The following is a 12309-nucleotide window of genomic DNA, read 5'->3' as shown; positions in this document are numbered from 1 at the left end:
GCCTTTTTATTCAGTTGCTGAATATTGACACATTTTTGCGGACCGCGGCATCATCAAAGCATTTTCAGAAATAATGGCAAAGGGTAACATTAAGCATTGCTCCCTAAGGGTGGTGACTATGCTTCTTTAGTAGCATTACAAGCCAGTACTTCTACATCTTAGATCACACCCCCTTTTTAAGTTTTTTATGCTTTTTAATTAAGGTTTATATGTTGTTTCTTTCAATTTCAACTGCCACGGATTTCCAGCACTTTGCACCGCTGATTTCATTAGGTTTGTCTTGAAATCCAGTTTTAGTTTCTCTCCCTTAAAAGTGAGAGAGTGAGAATAATATAAACCAGATACATTATTAATTATACAATGAACCTCAATAATTCAATATAATCTTGTTTATAAAGTGTCACAGAGGAAAGATATGTTAGTATCCACATTGTTGACAAAAGTTACTAGGTAGTTCTTTTATCTACTTAATATTCAGATGCTATTTGGTCTTGCAATAGAATATTTTTCTGTTACTTTTTTTTTTGACGCAATATTTTTCTGTTACTAGGTAGTTCTTTTCTCATGATTTATTATATCCACTTTCCCTTTCCGATAAAATTTTCAAAATCTTTCAAAATCTAGAGTTTGCAATATAGTCTGTCTAATCTTAAAATCTTTCAAAATCTTTATGATTTTTTGTCAAAATAGTCTTTTAAAATCTCAATCTAATACACCCCCTAAAAAGTCATATTGCCACCAAATCGGAATCTATCTTTGTATTCATAATCAACTACGACGATCACAACAATCGATATTTGAAATCTGTATCCCTCGTCTCCAAACAGTTCCTCTCAATCACCAACCTTCTCCTATTCTCACTCACTATTTACATGTACAATTCAACAAACCATATACTTGGTCGCCTAGCTCTTCAAAAGATTCACCAACCTCAAAAGCTTCTGCACCAACAACCTTATCTGCCAACTTTCTTATTTTCCCTTGAAAATCACATCCCTGAATCTCTCTGAAATTGGTAATTTTGATGGCAGTAATTTCGATTGCAACAATGATCCTAGCTATGTTAATTGGCTAGAGGATCTTTCACTTGCACTTATCAAACACCGCCAAGGTTAATCTTTCTGGATTTCCAATAAACAACCAAGCGCTTTTTCACTTGTTCAACAATTGTAAGGGATCATGAGTTAACCGAGGCAAGTTTGAGGATGAGTTCGGGTGGGTACCAATGTTCCTATTACCCATTCGTCCGGTCAAAGTCAGGCAAAACCCAAACATCAACTTTAGATCCAGCATATAATTTCCCAGAGATAACCTGTGAAAAATGAACAATTTGACAAAATAAACTAATATGAATCTGGGAAGAAATTATTGATTCTCAATTATAATAAATAATAATAACACTATCATAAATCTAACATTTTTATACGGAAATTTCAGACGAATTAAATTTTATCCGAAATTATATTAAGTTTTTGACATATTAGAGATGCATTTCAAATGAAATTATTTAAGAGATTTCATCTTAAATTCATCTCTAAATATACATAATGTTAGTTATTATTTTCAATTACAATACAAAAAAAATTGCAAACCTCAGGCCAGGGGCTGCATAGTTAGCACTTCCACAACTTGTCTTAAGTAATTGACCATATTGCATAGTTTTGCTCAAGCTAAAATTACCAATCTTTATAATCAGATGATCATTGAAACCGATTCTAAGGAAGTTGTTGACTATATCTAGTGCGGATCAAGTTTTGTGCCCGTTTAGCAATGTTCTCACATATATTTTCAGATGTTTATGAAATCGGTTAAGATTTCTATGTCCTCGATTAAGTTTTGTTTCTAATTTTAAGCGTATCATTTTTTTATATTTATTTTTTTAAATTTTTTTAGTGAAATTTCGATGAAAGATATAAAACTTGCAACGTGATTAAATGTAATAAGATAAATTAGTAACTTTGGTGGTAATTGATTTTAATATATTACTAATTAGTAATAGATTAAGGGTCTGTTTGGTAAAAATAAGCTATAAGCTAGCTGATAGCTGATAAGCTAGCTGATAGCTGAAAAGCTAGCTTATAGCTGATAGCTGAAAAACTAGCTTATTGAAATTAAAGTGTTTGGTAAAATTAGCTTTTAAAGTGGTTATTAAATATAAAATTACATAATTGATAGTGGGTAGTTTATTTTTTAGAGTGGGTAGTTATTAAATTAAAGGGTAAAAATGGAATAAAGTGTAAAAAGCTATAAGCTATAAGCTCAAATGCTACTTGAAATAGCATCTGGAAAAAAGCTATAAGCTAGTACAAAAAGCTTGTTACCAAACACCTCTAATTTTTTGAAACAAGCTTATAAGCTCATATAATAAGCTATAAGCTAGCTTATTTGTGTTACCAAACACACCCTAAGTTGTTTGGTAAATCTTTTTTTTTTTAAAAAAAAAAAATTAAGTTTTTTATTTATTATAACTAGTGGGTCAGACAGATGCGTTCCGAGTTTGTCTGTGTCTAACCCATGTCCAAAAAAAATAAATAAAGACATGTCGTTATGGTGAGTTTGTTAATAAAAGAATTTTCCTACTAAAAAAATATGTGTCTTATGTTATGATAAGTTTGTTAATAAAAGATTTTTGTTGCTAAAAAAAATCAAGGGTATTGTTATTATAAAAAATCGACACCAAATTTTTTTGTATCCTTTTTTATATATATATATATATATATAGTATAAATAGGATTAAAAGATACGTTTGATAATATATTGTAATTATAATTTTTATTAAAATAAAAAAACTGAATTTTTTTCTTTCTTACCGGAGCTTTTAAAAATTGTTATTTGGCCTAACTTCTTCCTTTAAGGAAAAAAAAAAAAAGCTACGTCAACGTTACCATCAAATAAATAAAAATAAATAAAATCAATGATATTAGTGTAGAAAAATATAAAAAATAAAAACTTGACGTAAACTCTTTAAATTTCGCTCTGGTTACAAAGATACGTAAACCCTAAAATCATCCACAATGAAATCCTCTTCTTCTGCTCCTCTCAGTTCTTCTTCTTCTTCACAACAAATGGTTTCATCATATTTACCTGATGAGTGTTGGGAATCTATCTTCAGATTCATCATCATCGACGATGACTGCAACAACAACAACAATAACAACAACAAAAACTACAATGGCATTGGCTACTTCGGTTCTCATAAATCTTTTGTCACCAAAAACTTTGTCAACTTGAATTCTCTATCTCTCGTCTCCAAACAGTTTCTCGCCGTCACCAACCGTCTCCGATTCTCACTCACCTTCTACAATGAATCAACAAGTTGTCACATCTTCAAAAGATTCACCAACCTTAATTCCCTTAACATCAAAAACCTATACATTAACCTCAACAACCTTCTCTGCAAAATCTCTTGTTTCCCATTGAAACAACTCACATCGCTCAATATCTCCAACCAACACACCATTCCTGCTAATGGGTTGCGAACTTTTTCACAAAAGATCACAACTTTGACTTCTCTCACTTGTTCCCACGTTGATTCTATTAATAACTCTGATTTATTCCTAATCGCTGAATGTTTCCCTTTGCTTGAACAACTTGACCTCAGCTACCCGTTATGTTGCAAACTTTCCAGTAGCTATGTTGATGGGGTAAAGGCTCTTTCACTTAGACTTACCAAACTCCGCGAAGTTAATCTTTCTGGTTTTCCCATAAACTACCAATCACTTTTTCACTTGTTCAATAATTGTAGAAAACTTGAAGAGGTCATAATATTTAATTGTGTTGAAATAACAAGCAAAGGACTTGCTTCTGCTCTCCGTGAGAGACCAACGTTAAGGTCTTTATCGTTTTCCACCACTAGTATCAATCCGGAACTGTTTTCTACTTCACATTTTATTGACTCATTGGCGACTTTGAAGGGTATAACTTGTCTTGTTTTGCGGGGTTTTAAGATCTCAGATGAGTTGCTCTATTCTATTGCAAGGGAATGTCTTCCTTTGACGAGATTTGTCCTCCGACGTTGCACTGGCCATAGTTATGATGGAATCAAATTTTTGTTATCCAAGTGTCAACATATCCAACAATTGGATCTTCAATATACTGATTTTCTGAATGATCAACATGTTGTCCAGTTGTCATCATCGTTTCTTGTTGATTTGGTTTCCATAAACCTTAGTCGTTGTCGGCTACTCACAGATTCAGCCTTGTTTGCACTCGTTAGGAATTGCTCTTCACTTAGTGAGATCAAAATGGTACATATTCAGAGTAAGAGTGGAGAAAGTTCTGAGTCTTTGGTGAAGTTTGGTGTATACCCTGAGCTAAAGTCTCTCTATTTGGGTGAATGTCCATGGTTAAGTGATGAAAGCATCATAATGTTTGCTTCCATTTTCCCCAATTTGCAACTACTTGATTTGAATAATTGCAATGGCATATCTGAAGGTATTTGTCAAGTTTTAAGGAAATGTTGTAAGCTTAGGTATCTGAACTTATCCTTCTGTTCAGGAATGAAGCTACTTGGATTGAACTTTGTAGTTCCCGAGCTGGAGGTTTTGAACCTGTCACATACAAAGGTTGATGATGAAACACTCTATGTGATCTCAAAGAATTGTTCTGGGCTTTTGAAACTATTACTTGATTATTGTTGTGGTGTCACAGAGAAGGGAGTGAAACATGTGCTAGATAACTGCACACAATTAAGAGACCATGGATATCTTTGTCACTGTATTCTGAATGTTTGAACTCTGTAAGTTGTTTTTATTTTAAGATTTAATTCTCTAAGAAATTACTTTTTAAAAATGTCAATGTATAAATGTTCATTTACTCATCCATCTTTGCATGGTAATTCCCTATGCGAAAGTGTAATAATTTTATATAATGTACAATGTAAGGCAAGCATTTGCTTGCAGTGTTGTTAAATGGCGGTGCCATAGTAGAAGTGCAGATTTTTAAAACAGTGGGCAATTTGTGAAGTAATGCCAGTGCCTGTCATGCTTGAGCCATAGGCCACAATGCCATGTTTATATGGCGGACTTTTGCGTTCCGTCATCAACAACACTTAGGTGTGATTTTTTGAGTTTTCTACGTCTGCTATCAACACTTGTTTTTCTTCACTTTGCCTTGAATATTATACTTTGGATAACTCGTCGCAGCATGAGTTTTACGCTTTTATCTATTGTTATTTTCCAAGTTTTCCACATGTCCTATGATCTTTTGATATCCAACCCTATGTTATATATATATATATATATATATATATATATATATATATATATATATATATATATATATATATATATATATGGGGAGGGATCAAATTACACCGGTGTAACATTTGAGTAATGTTACACCGCTCAATAACGCTTTAACGAATACAAATTTTACAAAATCCACCGTTGGATTGAAAGCTTATATCCTATAGATCATCCATGTTGAATTGTATAAAAATCTAAAATCGTTTGATATGCTTTTGAGATAGATCAAGATTAACGGTATTCAATAAAAACGCATAAACCATTAAACTTCATCGATCTCAATAACATATCAAACGATTTTAGATTTTTGTAAAATTTAACGTGGATGATCTCTACGATATAAACTTTCAATCCAACGGTGAATTTTGTAAAATTTGTATTCGTTAAAGCGTTATTGAGTGGTGTAACATTACTCAAATGTTACACCGGTGTAATTTGATCCCTCCCCATATATATATGTACAACTACCAAGCTTGTGGAATAATTATATTACTAATTCCTGTTTTGGATTCATAGTCATGATATTTGTTAAATGAATGAGCACTACTCATGTAGGACCCCTAACATAAGTATGTAATTTTTATGATGCAGTTTATAAGATGCCAAAAAAGCAGAGAAGATATCTTAATCAAGAGGTGATGTGGATGCAATTGTCATGGTAGAATTTTGTAAGCTGGTGTTGCCAAAGCTTGGTTTAGGAGGTAGCAGGATTGGTTAAAGCATCAATGATGTGAATTGAGAGATAAAATTGGAGTTTCTCTGATGGTGTTTGTGTGTATAATTTATAGCTGAGCAAGTGTTAAGATTATATAGTCCATGCAATTGTTTTCTCTTTAAGCAATGTTTCCTGCATAATAATGATAAATATATTTTTGGCACTTTTAATATATATCTGTTGTGAATCTGAAGAAAACCACATTTGAAATACAGATTGATTCCCGCCATGGTGGCGCCATAGGCTGCAATGGCGTGTTTATTTAGTGGACTTTTGGACTTCCTCGGTTAGAGTGGTCTATAAATTATTTCGCTTTGCCTTGAATTATATAACTTGGATTATGTTTGTCTGCATTGGTTGGAATCAGAAAGAATTTAATTTAGCAGTTAAGCTTGTTTTCTATTTGGATTCAACTAGCAAGTTATGAATATTTTTCTATGGTATATTGTGTTGAAATTATTCTACCAACTAAATGCTCATTGGTGTTTGCAGTATACAAAAAATATAGAAATATGAATATATAAAAGTAATCAAATCTCTAAAAAACAAGTCAAATAGTAACATTCTGCATCTTGGTTCTAATTCATTTTTTCCGACCTACGGGTTTTGATGTCGGACAGTGTTTGAGCCTTGTTGAATAAACTGATTTGTAGTCTATTTAAAACTAACTCACGAAAGAGTTGTTTGTCAGTGGTTTCATTCATGAATATGTAACTTGTAGCAACTTCTCTTCTTATCTTTCTTTTTTGAACTGAGAAGTGAGAACAATGAACGGTCCTCGCTCGCACTTACATTAGTGTTGTTACTAACTGCTCTTCTTTATTTTCTGTTCATGAAAGAACAAGTAGTTGCTCCACTACCACAAAAATTCTGATTTTCTTTCGCACATCATATCGTTTTCTCAAGTTTGTTCTTTGACAATATGTTGCTCCAATATGTTGTAGCAACAAACAAAAATCAAAATGATGAGCACACAAACATATTAGCAGTACATGGCATGCGGCAACAGATTCAAAATTCTGGCATGCTTAAAAGGATGGATGTTTAGCAACTCATCACAGTTTCACCAGACTTACAATTACTATATAAGGAACACGTGGAGGGTGATCAGGGTTGGTTTTCGTCTAGAAGAATGGGGAACAGGAACTCGACTCGGTTTCTGTTAGATGTTTGGGTGGGGGCGATACCTCTTAGGCGACTGTTAGGAATATGTTGCATCTTTGTTCCAATGCATTTTTCTTCTTCTTCTTCTGATCCACTAGTTTTGATGTTCAACAATGTTTGAGCCTTGTTGGATAAACTCATTAGTGTTCAACAGAAAATTATTAGTCATTTTCATAAGTTAACTTCATGAAATTTGTTAAGTTTCATTCATGTAGATCTAGCTTGTAACAATTTCTTTTCTTATCTTTATTGTTTGAACCGAAAACATTGAACCGTCCTCGCTCGCGCTTTGCATTAATGTTATCACAACCACTCTTCTTTATCTTCTATTCGGGAACATATAAGTTGTTGCCCGCTTTTTTTTTTTTTGTTCTATCCCTATCGCACAAATTCTAATTTTCTTTCGCACATCATATGGTTTTCTTAAGTTTGCTCTATGAGATTCTATATCTTTGTTTATTTCCTAATAACACATTTAATTTAGGATCCGAAGTCATTATGTTTGCATCATCGAAGTTTGTTATATAGCTGATGGGTCTTTATTTTTGCGGTTGTGATTGTTAATTGGGTGTGGGCTTCATGTTAGTAGTTGAGGTAGTAGTGATAGTTTAGAAAATAGTTTGACAGTGTAGAAGGTTTTAGTTGATAGTTGGAAGATAGTAGCAAGTAGTGTGAGATAGCATCCCGTCAAAGTTGAGTTTGCATTCTCAAGGAATTCAGGTAGATGGGGGCCGGGTAATTGTGTTCATTGCTTAGGGGTGGAGGTCGAGGAACGATATTACGTTTGCAAATGGTGTGAAAGATCTGGCGAAAGCAGTAGACAACATCAAAATGTTGTCATGGCGATGGGGTTTGGCACGGCGGAAGATTTCAACTTGTTTGTTCTATGAATGGTGTTGGGATCCCGGGAATTGTTTACTACGAAGATAAATGTGCAATGTTACTCCCTGTGTTTTTTTGTGGCGGCGGTTGTTGCGGTTTTGCATCTTTCTGTTTTGCCTCTTGACACTGCTGTTCTTGGTATTGTTCCATGTGTTTAAAAAGTAGCAAGTAGTGTGATTGCTAGTATTGAAGTAGTATTTAGTAATATGAGAGAAGCGGTAATGCATTAGTATAGTTAACTTATTGTTGTAGGGGCAGTGTCTATGGTGTGCACCACTTTGGTTAAGTGGTGCACGGTACACAAGTTATCATTAACAATAGAACAAATACAAATTTTACAAAATTCATCGTTGGATTGAAATTTACAAAAAAACATTGAAAACCATTTGATATGTTATTGAGACCCATCACATTTAACGGTTTTTAAGTTTTTAATGAATACCGTTAATCTTGATGAATCTAAATAACTCATCAAATGATTTTCAATTTCTTTCAAAATTTTCATGGATAATCTATATGATATAAACTTTCAATCCAACGATATATTTTGTAAAATTTGTATTCATTATAGTATAATTGATAACTTGTTCACCTTGCACCACTTAATTATGTGTTAAGTGGTGCATAATGTTAGACAAAACCTATTGTAGTAGGAGAATATATAGTAGTAGCATGATGAAGCCTTAATGTCATTGCATCTCAAAGGCTTGAATAACATTGTACATAAGGTTACCTATTTATAGGTGTGAGTGATATATTCTAGATACTGCATTCATGAATTTGATTATGAATTTGATTATAGGCTTGAATAACATTCTAGATATTTCATGTAACACATAAAGATGTAGTTGTGGTTATGTTTTTTTTTTAATGAGTTTTTGTTGATTTTTTCGTCTTCTTCATCATCTTCTCCTTCTTCCATTTTCACGGGTCCTTGTGAACGACGATGCTCTGATGCCAGTGATATGAATTTTTGTATTTTTGGTATTGCGGAATTTGGTGGAATATGATTTTAGAGAGAAAACTCCCCTCAAATATAGGGTTATATGAAGAATACTAAAGTTCTTGTTTTATTCATCATGCTTATGGTTCTATATACAGAGTGGATAGAAAAACACTAATCCTATACTAAATTCTAAACAAATCTTAAATATTCTAAACTGAAATATATGGTGCGTTTGATTCGTAAAACAGCAAGGACTGGACAGAACAGTACAAGACAAAACAAGATAATACAGGACAAGACAAACCTGTACCGGAAAGATATAGGACGATAATATTTTTATATTCGAAAATAAAATGAGTATTTTCGTATTTTTTATAGTTGTACTATGGACAAAAAGTTGTCCCGTGGTTTGGCGAGGGACAAAAAATCTTGTTTTTGTTATGTCCCTTGTTACCTAATTTGTCCAGTCTCATAACCAATTTCAAATCAAACAGAGTACAACAAAAGTTGTCCTGTCCAGTCCTCTGTTTTTTAGCAAATCAAACGCACCCATAAATCATAAATACTAATATTATATTATTTCAAACGTAAATCTAAACTATATTTAAATATAAAATCTTTCAAAAAAGATATTTAGGCATTATTCCTAACAAAAATAAAATAATTTTCATAAAAATCTCTAACAAACACGGTTAAAGTGATAAAATAGATTTTTTATTTTTTTAAACAAAATCTCAAACAAACGAACAAAAAAAAAAAATCCAAAGTTTACTCTATTTTCACGGTTTTGTACATAAACCTAAAATCATCACAACAGACAACAGGTGGTTCTTCACCACCGGCGGCACAATGAAACGGAAGAGAAACAGAATTTCTTCTTCTTCTGTCCAATCTTGTTCACAACAAATTGTTGCTGCAACTTTACCCGATGACTGTTGGGAAACCATCTTTAGATTCATCATCAACCATTACGACGACAATCACAGCCTTCGCTACTTGAATTCTCTATCTCTTGTTTCTAAACGGTTTCTCTCCATCACCAACCGTCTTCTATTGTCATACAATGTCTCCGAATTAAACTACCTTCGTCGCATCTTGGTTAGATTCACCAACCTCACTTCCCTTAACATCAAAGGCTATAGCTCTGATCTCAACAAACTTCTCCGCAAAATCTCTCGTTTCCCATTGAAACAACTCACATCACTCAATATCTCCAACCAACCCACTTTTCCCGCCAATGGGTTACGAGCTTTTTCACAAAAGATCACAACTCTGACTTCTCTCACTTGTTCCAATATGCATTCTCCTAATTCTCTCAATCCCTCTCATTTATTCCTGATCGCTGAATGTTTCCCTTTGCTCGAACAACTTGACCTCAGCCACCCCTCAGGTGGCAAAATTTACAGCAGTAGCTATGTTGATGGGGTAGAGGCTCTTTCACTTGCACTTATCAAACTCCGCAAGGTTAATCTTTCTGCCTTTCCAATAAACGACCAATCACTTTTTCACTTGTTCAATAATTGTAGGTATCTCGAAGAGGTCACCCTGTCTTGGTGTGATGAAATAACTAGCCTAGGACTTGCTTCTGCTCTCCGTGATAAACTAACATTGAGGTCTTTATCGTTTTCCACTGTGAAAGACCTCGAAATGTTCAGTACTTCACAATTTATTGACTCCTTGGTGAGTTTAAAGGGTTTGACTTGTCTTGTTTTTCACAATTTGAATATCTCAGATGAATTGCTATATTCCATTGCAAGAGAATGTCTTCCTTTGACGAGAGTTGGCCTGCTAGGTTGCACTGGCCATAGTTATGCTGGAATCATTGATTTGTTATCCAAGTGTCGACGTATCCAACATTTGGATCTTCGATATACTGATTTTCTGAAGGATCAACATGTTGTAGAGTTGTCATCGTTTCTTGTTGATTTGGTGTCCATAAACCTTAGTTGTTGTCATAATCTCACACCATCAGCCTTGTTTACACTCGCTAAGAACTGTCCTTCACTTAGTGAGATCAAAATGGAAAAGATTGGGGGTAAGGCTGTAGGGAATTCTGATTCTTTGGGTGTATACCCTCAATTAAAGTCTCTCTACTTGGGTAAAAACTCATGGCTAAGTGATAAAATCATTACAAAGTTTGCTTCCATTTTCCCCAATTTGCAGCTACTTGATTTGAATAATTGCAATCGTATATCTGAAGGTATTTGTCAAGTTTTAAGGAAATGTTTTAAGATTAAGCATTTGAACTTGGCCGGTTGTTTGGAAGTGAAGCTACTTGGAATGAACTTTGTTGTTCCCAATCTAGAGGTGTTGAACTTGTCATATACAAAGGTTGATGATGAAACACTTTACGTGATCTCGAAGAATTGTCGTGGGCTTTTGCAACTATTACTTGAAAAGTGTAATGGTGTCACACAGAAGGGAATGCAACATGTGCTAGAAAACTGCACACATGTTCTTGACTACTCTGTAAGTTGTTTTAATTACCAAAGTAATAGTGTAATATTTTTATATAATATTCAATGTAATTTTGTTGAATATATACATGTAGGACTAGGTCCCCTAACATAAGTTTTAAATTTGTGATGCAGTTTAAGATGAAAAAAAAATATAAGTCATCTTAATGAAGAGGTGTTGTCATGATGGAAGCAGGATTGGACCCCATATCATGTTATTTTGGCTTCTTACAAGTAGCACTGTGAATCTCTGATACAAGAAACATCAAAGTTACAAGCAGAGATAAATCAAATTCTCCTAGCAAAAAAAGCAGAGGACCATCAAATGTTATTGCTTAAGATAGAAGTCTAACTGTCTAAGACATGTTTTTTTTATTTGATTTTTGGTATTTTAATTTCTTTAACAGTCTTATATATATAGCTGCTAGTCAATTACTCAAAGATCAAGCAACTGTTTCCAACCATCAAATTTAAATTTTACATTAGTTTTACAGCTAGTTCTATGGTGCGCGAATGAAATAGATGTTATACCACCATACACAAGTTTATCTTCATTATTGGATCAATAAATTTCAATTATACACTTACAGTGCACAACATTCACTACTAGAAAAATAGCATTTTCAGACGGAATTTCGGACAGATTTCTAGTAGTGAATTAAACTCCTGAATATCTATATATCATAATTTGACCGTTTGGAAATAACTTTTTTAAAATGTCAACATACAAATGTACATTGTAATGCAAGTATTTTTTTAGCAGCAACAATTTCCAATGATGTAAGTGTCGATGCAATTGCTACTACCGATCAATGCTGCAGAATAATATGCATTCACTGCTTCACTAGTGCTCTCTTGATTTTTTCCATCAGTGAATTCAGTTAGCCCTATGGCCCAAGA

At 33.4% G+C, this 12309-nt stretch overlaps 2 protein-coding genes across 2 annotated transcripts; both read left to right on the top strand.

Annotated features, from left to right (window-relative positions):
- Positions 1-3014: 3014 nt before the first annotated feature.
- Positions 3015-4803, top strand: LOC123909703 (EIN3-binding F-box protein 2-like). The gene has a single exon (XM_045960581.1). The coding sequence runs from the start codon at positions 3015-3017 to the stop codon at positions 4731-4733; it is 1719 nt and encodes a 572-aa protein (XP_045816537.1). The 3' UTR covers positions 4734-4803.
- Positions 4804-9781: 4978 nt separating this feature from the next.
- Positions 9782-12096, top strand: LOC123910969 (F-box/LRR-repeat protein 2-like). Its single transcript, XM_045962263.1, has 2 exons — positions 9782-11422; positions 11545-12096. The coding sequence occupies exons 1-2, from the start codon at positions 9803-9805 to the stop codon at positions 11575-11577; spliced, it is 1653 nt and encodes a 550-aa protein (XP_045818219.1). The 5' UTR covers positions 9782-9802; the 3' UTR covers positions 11578-12096.
- The last annotated feature ends 213 nt before the right edge of the window (positions 12097-12309 follow it).

This window comes from Trifolium pratense, linkage group LG2, assembly GCF_020283565.1.
Source record: "Trifolium pratense cultivar HEN17-A07 linkage group LG2, ARS_RC_1.1, whole genome shotgun sequence".
NCBI lineage: Eukaryota > Viridiplantae > Streptophyta > Magnoliopsida > Fabales > Fabaceae > Trifolium > Trifolium pratense.
The sequence above is the reverse complement of the archived record's forward strand: the minus strand, read 5'-3'. Positions and strand labels throughout refer to the sequence as shown.

What these genes read in the sequence shown, in the direction of transcription:
- LOC123909703 (XM_045960581.1), top strand. Translation starts at nt 3,015, where the DNA reads ATGAAATCCTCTTCTTCTGCTCCTCTCAGTTCTTCTTCTTCTTCACAA.
- LOC123910969 (XM_045962263.1), top strand. Translation starts at nt 9,803, where the DNA reads ATGAAACGGAAGAGAAACAGAATTTCTTCTTCTTCTGTCCAATCTTGT. An exon ending in CACATGTTCTTGACTACTCT is followed by an intron (nt 11,423 to 11,544) that starts GTAAGTTGTTTT and finishes TTTGTGATGCAG; the next exon opens with TTTAAGATGAAAAAAAAATA.